The sequence below is a fragment of the Copadichromis virginalis genome, linkage group LG7 (assembly GCF_057382275.1).
Source record: "Copadichromis virginalis isolate Kocher_CV1m ecotype Utaka linkage group LG7, C_Virginalis_male_GT1.1, whole genome shotgun sequence".
In the NCBI taxonomy this organism is placed as follows: domain Eukaryota; kingdom Metazoa; phylum Chordata; class Actinopteri; order Cichliformes; family Cichlidae; genus Copadichromis; species Copadichromis virginalis.
Genome location: NC_140624.1, coordinates 10,028,049 through 10,050,802, shown reverse-complemented (window position 1 = coordinate 10,050,802; position 22,754 = coordinate 10,028,049). Strand labels below are relative to the sequence as shown.

The 22,754-nt window shown below is 39.8% G+C and overlaps 3 protein-coding genes across 4 annotated transcripts; all 3 read right to left on the bottom strand.

The window, feature by feature from the left end:
* Positions 1–448: 448 nt before the first annotated feature.
* Positions 449–9,459, bottom strand: tmem253 (transmembrane protein 253). Its single transcript, XM_085461622.1, has 7 exons — positions 2,524–9,459; positions 2,226–2,387; positions 2,036–2,146; positions 1,876–1,932; positions 1,683–1,790; positions 1,396–1,542; positions 449–1,182 (listed from the first exon to the last, which is right to left on the bottom strand). The coding sequence occupies exons 2-7, from the start codon at positions 2,385–2,387 to the stop codon at positions 1,129–1,131; spliced, it is 639 nt and encodes a 212-aa protein (XP_085317748.1). The 5' UTR covers positions 2,524–9,459; the 3' UTR covers positions 449–1,128.
* A 586-nt stretch (positions 9,460–10,045) lies between these two features.
* pdp2 (putative pyruvate dehydrogenase phosphatase isoenzyme 2) lies at positions 10,046–18,307 on the bottom strand. 2 transcript variants are annotated; one of them, XM_085461620.1, is made up of 9 exons: positions 16,460–18,307; positions 15,930–16,063; positions 15,449–15,640; positions 14,807–14,926; positions 14,424–14,710; positions 12,339–12,444; positions 12,023–12,259; positions 11,628–11,927; positions 10,046–11,498 (listed from the first exon to the last, which is right to left on the bottom strand). In XM_085461620.1, exons 2-9 carry the CDS (start codon positions 16,005–16,007, stop codon positions 11,223–11,225), a joined length of 1,596 nt encoding a protein of 531 aa, XP_085317746.1. In that variant the 5' UTR covers positions 16,008–16,063; positions 16,460–18,307; the 3' UTR covers positions 10,046–11,222. The 2 variants fall into 2 exon arrangements, with proteins under 2 accessions (XP_085317746.1, XP_085317745.1); XM_085461619.1 differs by having other exon boundaries at positions 15,930–16,059.
* A 62-nt stretch (positions 18,308–18,369) lies between these two features.
* On the bottom strand, positions 18,370–20,126 carry LOC146704463 (uncharacterized). Its single transcript, XM_085461621.1, has one exon. The coding sequence runs from the start codon at positions 19,744–19,746 to the stop codon at positions 18,754–18,756; it is 993 nt and encodes a 330-aa protein (XP_085317747.1). The 5' UTR covers positions 19,747–20,126; the 3' UTR covers positions 18,370–18,753.
* Between the last annotated feature and the right edge of the window lie 2,628 nt (positions 20,127–22,754).

Below are 22,754 nucleotides of genomic sequence, written 5' to 3'. Positions count from 1 at the left end.
TTCCCATAGCAGTTCTCCCAGCCAGGCAACAGCTGGAAGCTGTTATCCCGAACTGCCGTGAGAAAGTAACTGCACTTGGATTTTTTTCCACTCATACGTCTGTTTGTGCATGTTTGTGTGTCTGTATGTGTGTGTGTGTGAGAGAGAGAGAGAGAGAGAGAGAGAGAGAGTTCTTGCTGCAGGAGTGGTGTATGACCTTCGTTTAAATTCCTAATTAAATCCTCCATCACTGAAATACTCAAACACACCACACCCTCTACTACACAATACATAAATATAAGAACTATTACTCATGCACATATGTCTGTGATGTGCAGTTTTTGACTGTATGTTGAGTTTGTGACAAGGGTTAGGGTTCAAGTAAGATGCTTAAAATCCCACTGACATTCATGAAAAAATATCCAGAGGGAGGGGGGAAAATAACAGATTCTTGCAAGCTTTTTCAACAGGAACATTTATTTACAGTCAGCGACGGATAGATTACAACTGAAGAAGATGCATATTCATTAAATCACTCTGGCTTCTCACCCCTGAAGGTCCTGAGTGCTGAAAAAAAAAGAGAAAAAACCCTTAAATAATAAAATGAAATTCATTATCCAGGTTTACGCTCAACTACTGCAATGGAGTAAAATATCACACTGGTTTACGATGTGAAAAATCTGTGGCAGCATCGCCCTCTAGTGCCCTCTGCAGAATAACATCGAAGTAAATGAAGAAAGAAAACCATGGCAGCAATTTTAACCATTATAGCCTTTGAATTACAAAAAATAAAACAAAAAAGACCAAATTTTATTGACATATTTATATATGACAGCAATTTCCACTGTCAATTTTTTGACAATAAGAGGGCCCTGGGTTTGACTCCACCAGCCAGTCTGAAGTCTCTGTGGAGGCCTGTGTCTATGTCAGCTGTCTCCAGGTAATCCAGCTTCCTCTCACCGTCCAAACACGTGCATGTTAGATTAACTGATGTTTGTAGAAACTGTTCTGAGGTGTGAGTGTGAGGGTGAATGGTTGTCTGGAGGATAGGTTACTGCCTTTAACAGATTTACAACATTACTATATTCAGATCAAACAAACAATTTAATGACAGTAACTATGCTTGCAAACAATGAGATTTCAGATCTTTCACATATTAAATTCCACTTGTTCCAGGAGAGGCCCATTGGTTTCATCTGGATCCTGCCAAGAAAAGCATCCAGATGAAACACTAAGATAGCAGTGATTAACAAATCAATGCAAACTAAATAATTCAATATACATCATCATGCCCTAAAAAAAAGCTAACAGAATTAAACTGCATTCCTGTATTCCTTTAAACCAGAAGTCACAGCATTGATTAGGATTTTCTCCCAGTCTCAGGTTTTTTATTTTACCCTATCATCCAATATTTACCTGTGAGACGCGACTGTAAACCTGAAAATGGGGAGAACTGTAGCGGCGCAGACCTCTCCAGGACAGGAAAAGTATGTAGAGTGATGCCAGGAAGCAATGTACGGTGAACACTATGGTGCTTGCCCTTGCAACATAAGAACCAGCACGCTAGTGAGAAGAAGGCAGAAAGAAAAGAAAGATTGTAAGGTTTTCTGTGTATGCTGAACACAAACCCCAAAAGAGATTCCTTACAGGACCTCTTTATTATAAAGAAAGATTCAAACCTAGTTACTGGAATGCAGAATTACCTGTTGGTAAGTGAGTGTGACGGCTTGTGCAGCTCTGATACCGTTGGCCAGCAAAGCTGAGAATCCAAACACGAGACTAAAGACATTCACACCCATCAGAGCGATGATCTGTTTGTTGTTAAGATAAACTAAGTCAGGCTGATCATAACATAAGTAAAAAAGAAGCCACATAAGAATTTACCAAACTTTTTACCTTCAGTTTATTCGCTTTTCTTTGAACCTCAATTGCAAGACACCCAGCAGCCACATACTGGAACAACAAAAAACAGGTACAACCTCCTATTTGGCTTTCTCTCTTTTAAAACAGAAATGTTATACTGTGTGCAGGTCAGCTGAAGCAGATGTGGACTCACAAATATGCTTGACCATGCTGGTGTTGTCATGGAGACAGCACAGCTGTAGCTCACACATGCGTGAGTGATTGTGGTTAGTATGCAAACTAAGGCACTGAGGATTTGAATCACCTGAGGGGGAATAAAGAATAAAAGATGGGCAGGTTCAAAGCTTCAGGATGTTAATCAATAGTTTGGGCGAGCTTCTTACCCCACTGACTAAAAGTCTAGTATTAACCACAGCCCCGAACCAACGATGAATCCTGGCATTGCTTAGCTCTCCATTATTGGTGACCTCAGTTTGTGGGGATGGTGAGGGTGTATCCTTAAAAAATACTTGGTACAATCCCTCCTCAAACATGTTCTGCCTCATCTGTCAGGGAAAAAGTTAATTTGTATGGATGTTAAATGCTGCACAAATCATTTGATATTTTGCCAAACAAATCATGGTTGATATGAACGCCTTCAGATTCAGATTTTGCATTTAACTTCAGTCTGTGACCTCTTACCTTGCCCAGATGTTGTAAAGCCCTTGTTTATTCATCCACGGGCTTTTATATAAACAGAAAATATCCATCCAACCAGAATAACAGACGTTGAACAGCTTTTCTCATGGCTACAAAGTTACTTCTTGTACCACACAATAAACTTGTTTGGTCAAAGTTCACTTGAGTTGGATGATAATGAACGGTTAAAGTTCACTGCTGAGGAAGTGATTCAGAGAGCGTGTTAGCCATGAGTAAAGTGCTTATCAGCTTGAAGGCAGGGCTTTCTGTAAGATCAGAGGACTTGGTTCATTTTAGACACAAGAAGAATACTTAGAAACACAACCCCAGCTCCAAAAACATCAGGATGCTGTATAAAATCAAAATTAAAAAATAAAAACCCAGAATGCAGTGATTTGTGAAACCCACATTTTATTCACAATAGAAAATAGTAAAAAAAATCAAATGTTACTGCTGAGACATTTTACTATTTCATGAAAAAATATCTCATTTTTAATTTGATAGCAAGACACTGAAAAAAAAAGGAACTGGTATTAATCAGTTAAAGTAAAGATGGACAGACCCTGCATCTAGAAATTGTGGAACAATTTCAGAATAATATTCCTCAACACTTTGAATATCTCACCATCTACATTACAATCTCTGTGCTTGAGGTTAAAGGCTGAAAACAATTCAGAGTGCCATTCACAAGCGCAGGTTAAAGCTCGATCATTCACAGAAGCCATACGTGATGATGATCCTAAAGCACCGCCATCTTCTCTGGGTCAAAGGCCATTTAAAATGGACTGAGGCAAAGTGGGAGAACTGAACAAATCAAAAATTGAAATTCTTTTTGAAAACCAAACATCCTCCTAACTAAAGAGGAGAGGAAGCGTCCAGCTTTTTCAGAGCTCAGCTCAAAAGCTTGCATTTCTAATGGTATGGAGATGCATTAGTGACAGTGACTTTGGCAGCTTGCGCATCTAGAGAGGCACCATCAAGGTATATACATGTTTCAGACCGTTACAAATGATCCTTTTTCAGGGATCGCCTTGCATAATTCAGCTAGAGCGCATACTGCTCTATCTATTACGACAGCATAGCAAGTCTGGCTGTTGAACTGGCCTGGCTGCAGTCTAGACCTTTCACCAGTTGAAAACATTTGGCACATCATGAAATGAAAAATACAACAAATGAGACCCAAAATTGATGAGCAGCTAGAATCCCATATCAGATAAGAATGAGAAAATAATTATCTCATAAAGTCTTGGTATTCAATTCAAAGTTTAGGGCAAAGAGAAGAGGGAACAGAGAGGCGAGACAAAAGACACTGTATGAGACAAAGAGCCTTAGTTTAATCATTTTTAATGATTGAATGCATAGTGGTGTATAAACACGAAGGGAGTGAAAAGAAATGCTCAGAGCTTAATGTGATGTCCCCCAGCAGCCGAAACCTATTGCAAAATAACCAAGAGATGGATGGTTCAGGGTCATCTGATCCAGCTCTCACTATAAGCTTTGTCAAAAAGGAAAGTTCTAAGCCTAATCTTAAAAGTAGAGAGTCTGTCTGTCTCCCAAATCCAAACTGGGAATAAAGGGGCCAGAAAGCTGTAGGCGCCGCCTCCAATTTTACTCCCTCCCAGACTACTTTTGAAAACTCTAAGAACCACAAGGAAGCCTACAGCCTGCGAGTGAAGTGCTCTGTTAGGATAATGAGGTAGATATATTACATAGAGTGTTAATAAATATAGATTAATCATAGTTCAAATTGAAGTAATAATGATGATGGTTTAGAGGAAAATACTGAAAATACAGAAGTTAAATCAAAGATCAATCAGAGAGGAAGTGTCTAAGTAAAGAAGTTATTAGAGATTCTTTACCTAATGACACATCTGTGGGAACATATTTTTTTTAATCAAACAAATAATTTGTGCTATTACTGCCAATGTGAAATCTACATTTATCCTTAGCTAGCAGTTTCAAATTTCCTTTAGTGTTGCCTGCTTTGGCCCCTAGAATACAGTCAGCTATGGTCACTGGAGTATAGCTACGCATGTGTGCATGACCCTCAAAAAAGTCCCGGCTGAACCTAATGGACACGGTTACCAACAATCATTGAGCCATTACAAATAACAAAAGATACAAAGATTGTTCTTTTCATTCAAACACAAAAATATCCTAAAATAACTCCACATAAATAAAGTACATGCATAGAAAGACAATGACTGATAGAAAATAGTCAAAAAAATCTCTTTTTATTACAAGAAAAAACCAAAATCTTATATTCTGTGTCAAACAATATAGCGATCATGCATAGATACATATTATAGAAAAATATTACATATATTAAAACCTATAAATCCAGTACATGAGACCATAAAAGTATATTAATCATTATATTAATTAGCTTAGAAACCCTAATAAAAAAAAATAAAAATGTATCACACTTGATCAGGACAACAGGACAACAGCAATTCCTCATTTAATCCTCCAGGAGGTGCTGTTTGCAAATGAAATTTCCAGTAGACTTCCCCTCAGAGAAGCTTCGGCTCTTTATCGCCACCTTTTATTAATGCTCAACCATTTCATCGAACTGAGTGAATCTGCCTCAGAGCCTTTACCTTCACGGTCAAACACCAGGAGAGAGTCATAAGGAGGAGCTGTGGGTTCACTGTCTGCAGCACATGTATTCTAAGAGGGGACAGCCACAGGCACATATAAGACTCTGAAAATATTACAGTCATATAAACTGTAAATCTTTACATATATACCAAAGGTTTGCTATTAAATGCATGTACTGGCTTTTGCATTGGCTTGTATTTGTAGGCGGTAGTTTGGGCAGCTCTGTGCAGCAGGAAGAACATCAGTGCAGAAGACTTCAGGACGGTTATCAAGCCCTCTGTGGAGCTGGCTCAGGTCATAGACCTATAACACAAGATGAACATATGTACAAAACAGGGAAGTATGGTGGCCCTGATAGGTCAAGCACACCAGCACATATAAAAATGCTGCAACACACAAAACACGAAGGAAGTTGAATAAAACAAATCTCACCAAAAAAACAAGGGAAGTTGTTTTTGAAGGAGACATTAATGTGAGTGAAGCACTGAGGAAGTGGCAGAAACCAAAACATGTGAAGGATTGTATTTGTAGTGCGTTTGACCTTTCAGGGCCACCGTAGAAAAAGCCTCAGAAAAATGTACCCCCTACTTTAGTGTGACTGCGGCATCAACTTTCTCAGGCAGTGATACTGCAATTTTATTACATCATCAGCATTTCCCCCTGAGTCTTCTATTTTATTCGTTAGTTTCATTAGTAATACATTATCCAGTGTTGCATCACCAACACAGAATCTCTCATTCCAGGTCTGCTTATTCTCCTTCTGCCCACCAGGATTCCTCAATCAGCCGTCCAACTCTGCAAGTGATCCAATCACTCAATACTTTCTAAGCTCTATCTCCCATTTGCTTTTCTCTCAATCATTAGCAAACCATTCTCCTAACCACCAGAATTATGTTTGCTTTAACCTGTTTACATCTATTAAAAACTGCAAAACTGAGCATAGTCAAAAGGTGTGTTTTATCCTCTCATGTGAGTCTCTCTTGTGAGTATTTTTTCCCTGTCCAACGGCATATGCACATACAAAATCCCCGATCGCCGATCAACAGTAAAAACACCCTCAGGGGGCTGATCTGCTCCTGGTCCAGTGATCTTGTAAGTTATGGCCACCTTTTTTTCTTTGTTGGACTTCAGCTAATCCCAAAAATAAAAATGTCATTTGAGCAGAGGTGAATACAACACAATATCACTTGGTTTATATAACCCCAATTCCAAAAGAGTGAAGACACTGCATAAAATGTAAAAAAATAAACCGAATGCAATGATTTGAAAGTCTAATAAAGCCATTTTACAAATTTGTTCCTTATCCCTGCATCCAAAGGACAAGGCTGAAAATCAACATGGGATGCACTTGTCCTCAGACCCTCAGGCAGGACTGCATTAAAAATAGACATGATTCTGTCATTGAAATTACTGCATGGGCAAAGAAATCACTGTCTGTGAACACAGATAAATGCAGGTTAAAGCTCTATCATGCAAAAAAGAAGCCATATGTGAACATGATCCAGAAATATAGCTAGCACCTCCAGAAAAGCAGGACAATGTGGCACTGCATGCTGGAGCTGTTACAACAGCATGACTTCATAGTCGACTGAACTAGCCTTCTTGCAATCCAGATGTTTCACTAACTGAAAGCTTTTGGCCCATCGGGATCAAAAAATAAGACCCAGGAGTGTTGAGCAACAAGAATCCTGCATCAGACAAAATCAGGAAACATTCCTCTCCCAAAAGTACTGAAGCTGGTTTCCTAAGTTCTAAGAATTGTTGTTAAAACAAGCGAAGGTGATATGCAGTGGTAACAAGAGCATTTCCCAAATTTGTCTTCCTGTCATCAATTGTAAAATGATCGTGATTGATATTTGATATGTTTCTATGTTCTATTGTAAATAAAATACGTGTTTATGAGATTTGAAAATCATTGCATTTACATTTTACGCAGCATCCAACTTCTGTGGGATTAGGGTTGCATGGCAGCAGTTACCTTCACCAGATTTTTGGGGTAAGGATCCCTGACATTTTCTGAAAAGCTAATTGGTGGAATAACCCACTCCCTCTTCATCCGTTTCAAGCTGCCAGACACAAATGGAAACTCCACAATGGGAAGCTGCAGGGGGAGGGTGTAAGACCTTTTGAATCAGGACATCATGTCGCACCAGATATAGTATTTAATCAATGAAATGTGACGATGCAAATAATTCTAAAATTACCTCAAGATCTACGTTCTTGGAGACTTTATTTGGGCAGCTTTTTCTATTTTTCAGGCACTGTGGTTGGATCCCTGCAGGAGCAGCTTGAAATGCCAAGCACTGAGGAAGCAACAATAGACATTATCCTAGTAATGCTAAGCTTACAATATACGTGTAAATGTGTCATAGTGAAGTGTTAAAAAACAAACTATGATCTGAAAACAATGTAAGTTATAATATAAAACAAACACATCCTGTTTTTCCTGACTTTCATTCATCTTCTCTTCAGAGCATGCCTCCACCTCTCCAGGCTCTCTCCTACCTGCTCCCCACTCTCATTACACATCACAGCGCTCTCCACAAACACTGTATCCCATGAACACTTCTGCCTTAACTGTTAAACTGACTTCATCTGTCAGCTTGTCCATCACTACTGTGAACGGGCTCAGAGTTGAGCCCTGATAAATCCCACCCCCACCTTGAACCTATCTGTATCTCCAGTTGTCGTTCTGCACCACCCTCACATACTTCTCTGCCACTTCTGACTCCCTCATACAATACCACAGTTCCTCTGTTTGGCATCCTGTTACATATTTTCTCTAGATCCACATAGACACAGTGCAACTCTTTGAGACCTTCTCTATACTTCGTCATCAGCACATTCCAGCTGTAGCGCTCTTTCTTGAAGCCATGCTGCTCCTCACTGATTGTTACCTCTCTTGTGAACCTAACTTCAAAAGCTCTTTCCCATATCTCATCAGCTCTCTAGTAACTGCAGCTCTGCCCGTTTCCCTTTGTTCTTATAAATCTGTACCAATACACTTCTTTTCCATTAAACATCCTCTCACTCTCTGAGATTTGTGTTAAACAATCAGGTTAAAAAGTCCACTGCCCTCTCCATACTTCCACAGCACCAACTGCCTGTCCAATTTTCATTCTCTTCATAGTTGCCCTAACTTCCTCCTTACTAATCCTCTGCACTTCCTAACTCACTAACTGTCCCCCATCCACCCTCCTCACTCTGGTGTTCTTTATTTATGAGCTCCGCTAACCACTCCTTCTACTTTCTCTCTTCTCTTTACTTGTTAGCATATTTTTTATCCCCGTCCTTAATCACCGTAACTAGCTCCATGGTCTTTTTCTCCTTCTCTAGTGTCCAGGTTCACATACAGTTCACTGTAAGCCTTTTACTTTGCTTTTTGTTGTACTCCTAGCCTCCGAGTAGTCATGTCTACTTTTTTTGTTTTCCAATTTATCTCTTTTTGATACTTCCCCGTATTTCCTCATCTTCCTTCCTCTGTCTAAATAATACCAAACACCTTCTTGGCTTTTTTCCTCACCATTCAACCGTTTATGTGGTGCTGAATGTTCTACAATAGCTTTAACTTGACTAAGCCAAGGCCTGTTAACTTCTCATTAGTGATCATGGTTGACTCCGACTGGTAGATTCGTTCAAGGCATGTTTGGAGGAGTACCAACTGTACCAACTGTCAAGCATGGTAGTGCTCAGGTGTTTTGCTGTCTGTCGTACTCGTAATTAAAAAAAAGTGTAGGAGGGCTAACTCCAAATGCTCAAACTTCACCCTAAATCAACAGCCATACAGTTGAAACTGGGAGACAGTAGAGTGTTTCAACAGGACAATGATCCCAAACATCAAAACTGGTTTTGGAACAGGCAGACTGACATTAAGCTTCTACAATGGCCTTTCCAAATCCCTGAACTCAACCCTACTTAAAATTTGTTAACCACTCCTAAATATCAGGATGGTGTCAGGAAAACACACAATTTAAATGAACAATTGATTCCCCCAAGAAGAGTGGTCACGTGTCCAGACATAATTATTTCAGAAGCTTGTTCATGGATCAAAAGTATCTGCTCAAGGTTAAGGACATTTAAACAAATACTAGTGAGCTTGTGTGTATCATTTCAAACCTGAGTGGTTTAGAAAACAACCAAAATAAATCAAACCTTGTAAAACCAATAATGCTACTAAATAAACAGTCCTGCAAAAAAGTATTTACCCTCTTTCTGATGTCTTTTTTTCATATTTGTCTCAGTTAAATGTTTCAGAACATCAAACAAATGTAAATATTAAACAAATATATCTAAGGAAAGACAAAACGCTATTTTGTTCAGTGATGTGAAACATGTAGGTTTGACAAATATGCAAAAAACTAAGAAATTTTAAAAGTGAAAATATTGTATATAAAGATGCACATATTATACAAATATAAAGAAAAACCTAAGTGTTAAGGGCCATGAGGTGATTTGAGACATCTCGAAATGCAGCGAGAGAAACAACTGATGGAGAAACGTCCTCCATCAGTGCAGTAACTTTCCTAGCAACTGTCTGTGACTGCCTTCTTTAACTGCCACCGGCTACAGTATTTGTGTTTAGCGTTTCACTTTCTTCACACGCCGAGTAGCTGATTTCCACAGGAAGGGGTTAAACTGGAATTAAGAATACATCAGACCTGCAGGTGAGGGTGTTTACACATGTGGGTTTCCAACTTCACATTTCAAAAAAGGCTTGAGGTCTGCTTTTTTTTTTTAAAGTGGAATTTGTTCATATTCTCTACAATTGTAAGTGAGAGACCAGCAGAAAAATGTGAGCCACTAGCAGCATCAATTAAAATAACTTCACTTATGTTTGTACGACCATTAGGCTGATTACAGACTAACTTTTTTCCTCTAATATGTCACACACATGTTTAGAAAACACGTTTGAGAAGAGACAGGCTCCCATGACAAGCAGAGTTTATTTTGAAAACTCCTGACCCCACTTATCTACTTTCCAGGTTTACGCAAAAGGACATTAAAACTATGCTTTACAATATTTAAATGTCCCCTTGTAACTTCTTTTAATCCAAATGTTTCTGACAGAAAAAAAATACAATCTGTTCAATGTAATATTAGTTTAATTTTGTAAATGGAATGGAAACATAAAAACACGATTACAATAAACATTTAAACTTCATTAAAAGATACTTCACAGCTTACACAAACAGGGACATGGAAAAAAAAAAAAGACTAAATGGAAAAACAAAAGCACAATAAGAAAATCAATAGAAGTGAGAGGTACCATTATTTCACATCAAAAATACACTGAAGGACTTTTTCCAAACAAAAACTGTATTTGTGACCCATTAAATGCTGCAACTATGAATTGGTAACTGAACTTTTCCTAAGAACCAGACAAATTGGAGTGCCGATGTTTCTGTAGAAAGCATATGGATGGCCACCCTCTATTCCAAAGACATTGAGCAGGCTTAGCATGTGTGGGCCAACTGATTGTCAGATATGCGGAAAAGTACGAGCTGCAGTGTGTTTATATTTTTGGTCACTCGGGACTGTGCTGCGTTTCGTTGTAGTTCTACAGTTTGATCCGGAGGTATTTTGACCTGCATCGGTTCACAATGTGTTGTGAGCTAAACTGAACAGTTCCAGACCGATGATTACTTTTGCATTTGTCTGTTCAGGCTAACTGTAAGTAAACACTGAAAATCAATCAGTCTATATAGCAAGCTGTAACTGTGACAACCTTTAGAAAATGTTAACTGACTGTCATGGCCAAAAGAATTCACAATAAAACTGTATTATTAACATAGATACAAAATATTTACAAAAAAATGTTATCAGTACAATTCTCCAAGAATCGTTGACTTTATTATTTTTCTGTTTTTTTAGAAAAATTAATTGCACTAGTTATAAGAGTGTAGATAGGCATTGTTTGTAACCAAAACTGTATAAAAAGTATATAAAACAATAAACTACAAGACTATTTATTGTATTATCATATCTGTATAGTTAATATGATCTCAATAGTTCATTTTCTAAAGATCAAGGGTCTCGTTAATACTTACTGTTACAGTCCTAATCTGAATAGCCCAATTCTCGTAATTGTTTCTCTCTGTCCATTAGTTGTGGTGAGATCTAGCCAGATCATAGTTCAGATACACCACAGTAACTGTGATATCATCTCTGTACATTCGCGCTAGATCCTCCGGCAAAGCAAGCATTGACGCCAGCCTCTCCTGGGATAGTTCTCCATAGTCCCCAGTGCCGAGAGCATGTCTGATGAGGTGTGTGGCAGCGTTTGTGTCTAGAGCCGGGGAGGCACGGGCCTGGCGTTTCAGCAAGAGTTCATGCATCTGACCCAACTTCAGCTTTCTCTCAGACTGAGAAACTGGAGCCTGGAAGAAAAAAACAAAAAGGTTAGTTAGAAGCCTTTTTGTTTTTTCAGGTCAAGATTGCAGGATAAAGTCTAAATAAAGTGCTGTATCTAAAAGTTACATGTTGTGAAGTAGTTACTCCATACAAACCTGTAGGTGAATTCCACTCAGGTGCTCTCCAATGAGCCGTACTGCCTCCTCACTCCCTAGTTCATCCCATAAGCCGTCAGTACCGAGGATCAGGAAGCGGTCCTGGGGTCTCAGTTTATGATAAGTGATCTCAGGTGACACGTCCAGGTACGGCGGTGTTAGATAGTTAGGCGGAGTGTACTGATACAGATTAAGAGAGTCAAGGTCTACTCCAGATTCCAGGCTGGCTAAAATACTTTGCTGCAGCTCATGGCTCCATTTAAATCTCACATCACCAAACGCACGGAGTGGCATTAGGACCTGACAGAAAGATAAAGAATTGAACCAATGACTCATTCTCTAAACCGAATGGCAAACAAATTTGTGATCTGTTGCATGTGGCGACAAAAACCCACCCCTAGCAGCCTGTCATCTGTAACCACTGTGTCGCTCTCTGAAGGTGGATGTTGGGCTTTGATGCGTTCCACCTCAGCCTGGTTCTGTGAGTTATGGTCTTGAGAAAGGGGTAAAGCGCTCCATGAGCCATCTTCATTTTGCACCCCTAGTACTGCTCGACAGTCACCGGTGTTCGCCACGTGGATGCCATCCATGCCAACATGGGCCACACAAGCAGTGCACCCGGCAAATGCAACCTGGACAGATAATGCATGTGTATCAACCTTGTATGAACTTAAAACACACTAGAGACCGAAGACTGCTGTATCTTATTACCTGAATGGCTGTACTTCTCATTAGGTCATTGGATAGAGGAACTTGAGCCTCCAGAGAGATGTCAGCGTCAAGCCGTTTGAAAGCATAATCCAGAGCATCCTGAGGACTAAAAAAAGAAAACAGGCTTTTTGTTTTGTGCTATTCTGCATACACAGATAACTGACAAGTTAAGACATAAATCAACACGTATTAGTAAAGTGTTTGATGCTGAAACGGCTTCAGTGCGTCCTGTTATTGATTTCAAATTTTCTGTAAGGCTACTACAGGGATGATGTCATTCTTTAAAAATATTTTCCATATATAGTGGTTAGATGTTGGTACTTAAGAGCACTACAGTCACCTCAGTCTAAAATTTCCTACTAGTATTCAGTAGTAGAATATGATTTAGATCATTTTCATACTCATCAGTCCATTGTGTGACCCCTATTGCCCTTTAGATGTGTGCACTCTCATCATAAAAGAGACCACTCACATTAATATAAAAGTGTTTCATGTTACAGTGAAGGTGTTCACTGAGACGTGGAATCAAATCATGCCAGCAAAATAACTTTCAAAGCATAACAGAGCCAACAAATCCAATCACTGCAGAAAATTCATGTTTTTCCTTTCACTTTGTGTTATGTATTTTAAAGGCCGTTTGAAAGCAAAAAATAGCATAAAAATTAAAAAGTAATCGAGGGAAATGACAAAACTAAAAAATCTATCAAATGTGTGGAAATACATATACGTCTAGACACAAGTTTGCAGCTTAGGTTAGTTGCCATCATATCAATAAACATTTTATTTCTTGTTGTGCTTGTATTATTTCACACCCACCTGGTTCCTTTAACAAGCATATAGCCTATTTTAAACTGTATTATTAAACCCCACTCAAACCTTCTATCACTACCACAGCATCCATCCCTCCACAGTGGGTCAGCGCCCTGACCCACTGGTGTCAAGACAACCATCTCACCCTCAATGTCGCAAAGACAAAGGAGTTGATAGTGGACTTCCAGAGGTGCAGAGAAGTACACACCCCCATCACCATCAACGGCGCTGCTGTGGAGAGAGTGAGCAGCTTCCGGTTCCTTGGTGTATATCTGGCTGAGGATCTTACGTGGTCAGTACACACAAACAAAACAGTGAAGAAGGCGCAGCAGCGCCTCTTCTTTCTCAGGAGACTGAAAAGATTCGGCATGAGCCCCCGCATCCTCAGGACCTTCTATCACTGTGCCATTGAGAGCATCCTCACTGGATGCATCACCACCTGGTATGGCAACAGCACCGCCTACAACTGCAAAGCTCTCCAGCGAGTAGTGCGGTGCTCTGAACAGATAATTGGAGGTGAGCTTCCCTCCCTCCAAGACATCTACAGGAAGCGGTGCCTGAGGAAAGCAGGGAGGATCATCAAGGACTCCAGTCACCCCAGCCATAAACTGTTCAGACTACTTCCATCAGGAAGGAGGTTCTGCAGCATCCGGTCCCGTACCAGCAGACTGAGAGACAGCTTTTTCCATCAGGCCATCAGACTGCTGAACACGTCATAGACACCTCAGCTTCACTACTGGAACTTTAACATTATGCACTCCATACTGTACAGTAACGCCACTGTTTTGCACGTCTCACTCTGTATATTTTTATATATTTTATTTATTGTTTACTCTATTTAATTTGTAAAATATGTGTACACACACACACACACGTAGAAAAATATTTAGTATACACATCCAGAAATGCATATACTATTATATATTGTACATATATTTATTAGTTTCAGATGTAGCCATTCTTGTATTTTGCTTGTTTACATTATTGTATTTGCACAACTCTGTTGCTTGTGAAGCTCGCACACAAGAATTTCACTCACATGTGCTGTACCAATGTACCTGCACATGTGATGTGACAATAAAAGTGATTTGATTTGGATTTGATTTGACACACACAAAAACTGGATAATGCTTTAAAAGCTGGGTCAAAGCGTTGACATTTGTATAATTTTACACCATTTGCTACATCTATCAAGGACTAGGTTTGAAACAATAAAACAAGCTAAATAATAATTCCTCCCAGTCTTTGCTGAAGAGAAGATTTATTTGCATTTACCTCATGCCTGACTCGTGTTCATCACTGTCCAGTAATTCTTGCCAGAAGACTCTGAGGTTGTCGATGTACAGGGAAGCAGATTCACGATAATTAAAATCTGTATGATGTTTATACCACTGCAGGATGGGAGGAATAGGTCTGCTGTGCTCCATGCATTTTTCGAGTTCTTCCAGGCTGTGCCTTTGCATCATTGCAACTGCTATATAGTACAGCAGCCGCTCACTAACGGCCTGAGCACACGCCCAACCCCCGTGGCCATCAAACACTCCAAAGAGCATGCCCTTTGACTGGAGAAGACAGAGAAACATAAAATTTGATTTTACAAGAAACAAGTGGAAAAAAAACACAGATTTCACTATAGCAAGGGGGAAAAAACTGCATGCCTGTAAGCAGGTGGCTGCACTGCGACGGTCCTCATTAGGAGTGTTAGCAGCTAGCTGGTTGCTCTCAAACTTCCTCACAACACTTAGTCCCCTGCCATCAAACTCTGGGACACTCACAGACTGAAACAGAGATATGGTTTGTGTTACTTTAGCTATTTACCAAAACAGTTACATAATAAATATGAACTTAAAATGAAGACACTTAACTAGAGTTCGTCAATATTCACATTCAAACTGAAAAAGGGTTTTGAAAGAAAATGGCAAAGAAAATTACTGAACTCTTTTCAACCCAACTGAGGCAACATTCAGGTTGCTGACAACAAAATGCAATAAATGAATAAAAAGTAAAAACTAGTGTTTAGTGCATACTTCTTCTGCACATTGTACAATGGCCAGCTCATGATAGTCTGAGTGCTAAAGATTGTTACCCAGTCAAAATATGTGAGTAAATTTTTAAGTTCCCAAACACTTTCAGAGTTTTGCTAAAAGAAGAGGTGATAGGCATAACGGTAAACACAATATTTTTGATGCATATCGCTGGTATTTAGTAAAAAATTAGCACAATATTCTGTCTTTGTTGTATTTTCATTTAATTAATAAGTTTAAAGTATCTGCTGGGTAAGACTGTGTGCTATCCCTTACTTGTTCATTGGATCTAAGAATACTGTTGATCTGTACTCTCCTCTGCTGAAAGTCCAAATCCTGATGAGTTGAGAGGTGTCGCTGGCTTTTAGACAAATTCCCAGATTCATCACCATTGGATGGACCCCAGGATGAGAAGTAGCAGTGGGGTAAGTGAGACTGAGAACAGCAAATTGCTACAGCGTGTGCATTCTGAGGAAGAAAGGGGATTAAAAATACATTAGGGCAGTGGTTGCTAAAGCTTTTCTTCTTCTTTTTTATACTAAGTTAATATACTGTGTTGTGTTGTTTGTTACGTTGTGATGTGTCATATCGTGTCGTGTTGTGTTATATGTAGTGCCGACGTAGGACAGTTTTTCCAATTTCATTGTACTACTGTACTATGTATGACTGTGCAATGACAATAAAGAGTTATCTTATCTTATCTTATCTTAGACCCGCCTTTGATTTAGAAGAAAGAATAAAATAAAAGCAGACAAACCTGGAATTGAGCACCATAATAAAGCGTGAGTGAGTTTGACGCTCGTTGCAGGATGCTGGCGTACACACGTCCATACATCGCTGTTGCGACACTCTAGGTAGGCTGTGCTGCAGCCTAATCACCTTTATGCCTAGCTCAAGGATGAAAAAAATAAAAATGTTATACATTTGCTTATGTGTATGGTGATGCTACGATGTTCCTGGCGATAATTAAATGGCTAGCGTAAGCTGGTAGCATTTTACATGCTCCATAGATCAAACAGTTTCAGATTAACAACATGATACATTTGTTACACGCCACTCCCAAGTGGCATCTTCTGACATTTAGGTACATTACGTGCAAGTCCGCCACGTACCACAGAGCTGTCAACATGACACGTAAAGTTAGCTTGCTAGCTGGCTAGCTTGCGCTAACATTTGGTTAAAAACCACACCGTACTAGCGTTACCCAGTAGCCTGTACCTAGCTAAACTTCCACACATGTAGCGGCTTAAGATATATGTCAAGTCAACTGAACAACCAAATACGTACAAACTTCGTAAAACTTCGAGTGAATCGATGTCCATTGAATCACTACTCAAAATCATAACAGGACGGTCACGTGCTGAAACGTCTGACGTAGCAGTTATCGCGCTCTGCTGTAGTAGATGTAGAGCTTAGTGGGGTGCATGCTTCCTCTTTTCTTACCTCTACTGCAAATTTTTGGTGTCGATCCATTACACAATCGATCATTGTGATCTTTACTTCCCACAATAATTAGTGACTATAACAAAACACATTTTTCAGCTTTATATGCATTTTGAAACTGGGTTTTCTTTCGAGACCTGCAATGTATATCTGCTTCTAAAGCACTTTGGATCTGTTTCTGTTGTTTGTATGTGTTTATAGGCCGTCAATAAAATAATCTCGACGAAAAGGTTCAGACATTTTTCATAGTGACTGTTTGAGGTATAGATTTTAATGTAAAAACAATCATTTATCTTTAAATTTCTTTTTCTATTTTTCTGTCCACTGCTTCTTGGCTCTTTCAACGCATTTGGGAGAACAAAAAGTTGTGTTATCTTTCTCACAATTCCTGTTTTTCCTAAAGATACAGTCTTTGTTGTAACCAATTCCTAACCAATCGATATAAGTCCTTTTCTCCTTCCTGTGTTCAGCCGCCTCACATACAACTCACAATGAAAAATTAAATTATTTTATTTATTCGTACAACATCTCTATGTTGTACGAATAAATAAAATAATTTAATTTCAACCAGAGCTCAACCAGAGAAGAAAAAAATTAGTTATATTTTTTCCTCAAGACTGTATTATAATTTAAACGTTAGGCTCAAGTGGCAAACTACCCGTTTCAACTACAAATTTACAAATCAATCAAATTTCTTTCTTTTTTGTCCATTTCAGTCAACTTCCCTCAGTGACCTCCTTGTTTATGCTGCAGTTGGTTTTTGGCGTTGAATGGATATTGTCAACCATTTTTCTTCGAACATTATATTGATCATCTTTAAGAAGTTATCATTACAAGGCAGCGAGAGAGACAGAAAGGCAGGAGAGTTCAGGTAAGAGTTGGATTTTAAATAGAGGGCTCTGTGTGCGGGCAGGCGGAGATGAGGATCCAAATGCAGGACTCAAACACAGAATTGTAACTCAAAAGCTCAGCTTTATTGCTGGAGAAATTAAAACACGAACTGAACAAGGGTAGTGAACACGAAAATACTGAACACAGTATAAAACACACAGGCATAATCCGACGGTACGATGCAGCACTGAGCAAAGGCAAACACAGGGCTAATATACACAGGGAAGTAATCGGGGAATGGAAAACAGGAGGGAGACACAGCTGGGAGAGATTGGGGCTAACGAGTCAGGGGATCGAAGCTGGACACACTGACATAAGACACAATCCTTCAAAATAAAACAGGAAACAATACACACTAAACTAAGACACGGACTGGACAGAGAGAGACAGACTAGACACTGAACTAAACCAGCAAAAAACATGAGAACACAAAACCTAAGAACTAATCCCTAAACAAGAAGAACTAAAACATAGATTAATAATCATCATCATCATAACCAACAAAAGCACCACAAGAGAATAAGAAAACTATCCATAATGCAAAAACACACCAAAACATAACAACTCAAAATACTGGGTCAAACTGACCCAGAACCGTGACAGGTAAGGAGATGTCATTTCAGGACTTAAACCAGACTCTAAGAAATTGCTGTGTCTAATTTTGCGATGCTGTGAGTAACAAACTGGGTTGAGTTTGGAGGTTGAAGAGGAACTTTCCCTCGCCAGGCCGACAGCCGTCTGTGTTTATCTCATGCAGCGCAGGGCTAAATTTAAAATTATTAAATACTTAAGACAATGTATATTCTTCTATGACAAAAAATACAAGTGTTCATTTAAGCAAATAAACAGAGCCGTAAGAGATGTTTTTCAGAAACTGTTGTCTTTATTTTGATTTGCAACTAACAAATTTTTTAAAAATTTGTAGTTTTTGTTGTGCTCTCTATTATGTGAACCCCTCACCTAATTTGTTATGTTTTTTAACAAGTTAAACCCCAACAATCAAATGATCCCCTGTGAGCAAGCACTAGGCACGGTGGAAAGGAAAAACTCCCTTTAAACAGGAAGAAACCTTTGACAGAACCAGGCTCAGGAAGGGGCAGACATCTGTCGCGACTGGCTGGGGGGTGAGAGGCAAAAGAAAAGAAAAATGAGAGCACAAGTTAGCTAAATGTTGCTTATGTTGTCTGATATGAACAACGTATGGTTTTCTGGACTGTGGATGAAAAGCAGTCCATCATTACTAGTCTTTAAAAAGGGACTAATCGATCACCAAGGTGGCAATATGGCTCAACGAGGCCATAGACAGAGTTAAATAGGCAATCACTGTTAAGCACTGAAAAGCCCCAGTAACCTGCAGCTATAATAAGGCCTACTGCAGCAACACCTAAACCTATTTTAAGTAGGCGTTTAGCACCATGACACCATGAACCACTAGTCGGAACCACGTCAGGAGATGGTTCTGAGACAGGAGAAACAAGCTCCTCGGGTTCAGGAGCAAGATTCTGCTGTGTCGGGACCACGTCAGGAGATGGTTCCAAGGCCGGAAAAAAAAGATCCTCGGGTTCAGGAGCAAGATTCTCCAAGGCCGGAAAAAAAAGATCCTCGGGTTCAGGAGCAAGATTCTCCAGCTGCAGAGGTTCACCAGTGATGTTGTGAACAGCAGCTAATATTTTTTCTTCCTGCTCCCTTCTCAGCTGATCCTTAAGATTATTAATTATTTCTCCTTTAATTTTAAGATGTTCATAAAGTTCATCTATGAGATCTTCGTTATGAACAATCTTGAAATTTTGCTTTTTGACTTTTTCTTCCAGCCAAAATATTTGCAGTGTCTGACTTTCTGTTGTGTTCTCATGCATTTTAGCCTTCAGAGATTCCACCTGTGACTGCTTATCATCCAGTGTCTGTCTCACCCGGCGCTGAAGAGTACAAATTTCTCTTTTCAGCTCAACTGTGAGTTCTATCTTCCGAAGTATTTCCCTATATTGTTTTTCTATTATCTTTTCTTTTTTTATCATGTCATGGTGCATTGTCTGAAAATTCTTTTCCTGTTCCTGGAGTTTAGCCTCCAGAGATTCCACCTGTGTCTGATTTTGTTCAGCCTGAGCCTTCACGTGTTTAAGCTCATCTCTTGACTGATGGAAATTATCTTTATAATTATTCTTTTTGAGCTTTAGGGTGCTCAACTTCAACTGGAGTTGTTGAATTTTCATTTGAAGCTCCATAAATGTTTCGTTTGACATTTCTTTAAACTCTTAATGCAAAGTGTCGACAAGAAAAAATGTCTGCTTAATTGTTTAAGTTTAAAAACAGTCCCTTTCTGAAAGGTTTCTGGTTTGTTAAACACAACTCGCTGTTTCTGAAAATGTTCCAAGTAAAACTGTGTTTGCAAAGGTGAAGAGGGGCTATTTATAGACTTTTGTGGCAGCGAATTTGACGTCAGCGCTCTTCGAGCCTTTGATCCTTTGTTCGATCACAGGATCACATGACAGCTGTGCGTAATTCTGCGCATGCTCAGAGAATACCCATTGTGATGCACGGTTTTGTTTTGTTTTGAATTTTTTTTAAATACCCTGAAAACAGTCCAAACAGTGTTGCCAACTTAGCGATTTTGTCGCTATATTTAGGGAGTTTTCAAACCCCCTTAGCGTCGTTTTTTTTTTTCTAAAAAGCGACTAGCGACAAATCTGGCGGCTTTTTCTGGTGTTATTGGAGGCTTATTTATGACGACTTTTGACGTGAAAGCGCTTGTTGCTCTTACTCTCAACAAGCAGCGGGTGCTGCCGTGGGCACATCGCTCGTGCCAAAGCACTCACAGGCGGAGGATAGTCCTCCTCCAGCCGCTGTCAGGGCAGGAGATGTTCACGTGCGTCCAAACTGCAAATGAATCGCGCACGAGCAAAGCCGCCGCTCCCGCACTGACTGTAACGCAGTCAATTCTTCTTTTACTGTTATGCTGTTTTGTGGATCACAAGGTTTAAAACTACTTGTAAACACACACACAGTAACTCCACCCTAACCTGCAGCTGCAGCGCAAATATCAACGAAAATTGTTTGTAAACGTGTCCTGGAGTTTACAGATGCAGACAGTGCAACAGCTTCCAGGTCATTTATTCTGCCAATATGGCAAGAAGGTCATAACTGCTTCAAGCACTGTCTATATCAGGGGTAGGCAACGCCAGGCCTCGAGGGCCGGTGTCCTGCAGGTTTTAGATCTCACCCTGGGTCAACACACCTGAATCAAATGATTAGTTCATTACCAGCCCCCTGGAGAACTTCAAGACATGTTGAGGAGGTAATTTAGCCATTTGAATCAGCTGTGTTGGTTCAAGGACACATCTAAAACCTGCAGGACACCAGCACTCGAGGCCTGGAGTTGCCTACCCCTGGTCTATATGATCTGGTCAGAGAGGCTGACTGCATCACTGCTGATGATGAGTACTAGCGGTTCTGAGACAGGAGAATCAAGCTCTTCACGTTGAGGACCAAGATTCTCCTGTGTCGGGACCACATCAGTAGATGGTTCTGAGACTGGAGAAACAAGCTCCTCAGGTTCAGGAGCACTACTATGGCAATTTCCCACATGCCAAAGCAACGGAGGAATGTGCTTCATTTGAGCACGATGTAGCCAGATGGGCTACTCGCCTTCCGTTTTTTTTTCTTCTCTCTCTCTCACTCTCTCTCTCCTGCGCTCGTTCTTTTCGCCGCACAACTCGGTTAATTGGGAACCCACCTGCACATTGATTGCACGGTGGCGCTAGCCCGTATAAAGCTAAGCCGATGTTTTGTTGGATTATTTCCTCCATTTAGCGCAAAACAGCAGTAAATGCTGGCGTACTGCGACGGACAGCTTCAGGTATGCTCTCGCTTAACCTCAGATTCCCTCCGAATACTGGAATTTGTGTTCATAACAGGACGTGGCCATTTTGGCCACGAACAAGCTGAGAGGGAGTTCTTTTGTTTTTCTGTCACTGCACAACAACAAAGATGCATAAAATTCATTGATACTGTTAATTATTGCTAATGTAGACCGCTCATAGTTGTCCAGGATTGTCATGTAACCTGCGAGCCCACAAATCCCATTATTACAGTGATGACTGCAAACACGATCTGAATGTTTAAGCTCAGAATGTTTGAAAGTACACACTAAAGAAAGTGGTTACATTTCTCAGTTTGCTCTCATTAACATTGGAGAAGAGCGGCTGTGAGGCTTGATCCTGCACTGTGAGTGTTATGCCTTTTGGTCAAAAGTCAGTAGTTGGTGCATAGTCTGATTAAGTTACATAAGCAAAGTGATAAATGAGTTCAAAGTTAAATATATTATAAGTGATTCATGCTAACAGTTAAAATGTATGGGTTCGTAATTTGCTCAGAGTGAGAATTCGTTACCACAAGCGATCTTTGTATTGTATGTGCGGAAATGGGAGCAAGGGAGCGCTCTGATTATTAACCTATCTTTGAGGTATTTTCTCCGTTATTGCCGTGAGTTCATGTACACGCTAAGAGTGCCCTACACGCTTGTACCTTGGGAAACGTTCGTCTTTGCGAGTATTAATATGTTCAGAGATAACTTTTGTCTTTACCTGGAGTGAACTGCGATGCTAATGTAACGCACGTGTTAAGCTAGGCTAATCAGTAAGTTTGTCATTAAGATGTGTATTAGCTAGCAATTTATTTTCATTTTCTGTATGTTTCAGTTACAAATAAGAAATGGCAAGGAGAAGCCTTGAGAGATAAGGCTTTAAAGGATCTTCATTAAAAGCAAGAAAAGCAAGCATTGTGTGGAAGATCTCCTCTATTTTGTTCGCTAGCTGTCTAGCTTCACATGTGTCGTGAGGGCAGCATAGTGAGGCTGCACTGACTTACAAAGCTTGCTCTACCCTAGGCAGTTCAAACACAGAACACGTCTTTGTACAAGCACAAGACACAGCAGGCGCTAAATAAACTAGAAAAGATTTGTCACCTGAACAGAGTTTGTGTGGATTCTATCAGTCATGTGTTAGCAGGGTGAACAGCAGTGGGCTGTGTTTATTCCTAGTGAGTCCAACTTCTTTACCAGCTTCTGGGGAAGTTGGGATAGGGGGGGATATATATATATATATATATATATATATATATAAAAAAAATAACCAACCAGTAACTTTTCAGATCAAAAGGTGATAAAGTTCAGATTTTTTTTTTTTACAAACTCTAATGTTAGATCTATATGACACAGCCTTGTACCCTAATTGTGCCCTGTCACTATCAAGGC

Excerpts from the sequence above, each read along its gene's own strand:
- tmem253 (XM_085461622.1), bottom strand. The coding sequence starts at position 2,387 with ATGAGGCAGAACATGTTTGAGGAGGGATTGTACCAAGTATTTTTTAAG. Across the intron at positions 2,147-2,225 it reads CTAGACTTTTAGTCAGTGGG|GTGATTCAAATCCTCAGTGC; the intron begins GTAAGAAGCTCG and ends ATTCCCCCTCAG. Across the intron at positions 1,791-1,875 it reads GAAAAGCGAATAAACTGAAG|ATCATCGCTCTGATGGGTGT; the intron begins GTAAAAAGTTTG and ends AACAACAAACAG.
- pdp2 (XM_085461620.1), bottom strand. The coding sequence starts at position 16,007 with ATGTATGGACGTGTGTACGCCAGCATCCTGCAACGAGCGTCAAACTCA. Across the intron at positions 14,711-14,806 it reads GTGCAGCCACCTGCTTACAG|TCAAAGGGCATGCTCTTTGG; the intron begins GCATGCAGTTTT and ends TGTCTTCTCCAG. Across the intron at positions 12,445-14,423 it reads GAACACGAGTCAGGCATGAG|TCCTCAGGATGCTCTGGATT; the intron begins GTAAATGCAAAT and ends TTCTTTTTTTAG.
- LOC146704463 (XM_085461621.1), bottom strand. The coding sequence starts at position 19,746 with ATGTCAAACGAAACATTTATGGAGCTTCAAATGAAAATTCAACAACTC.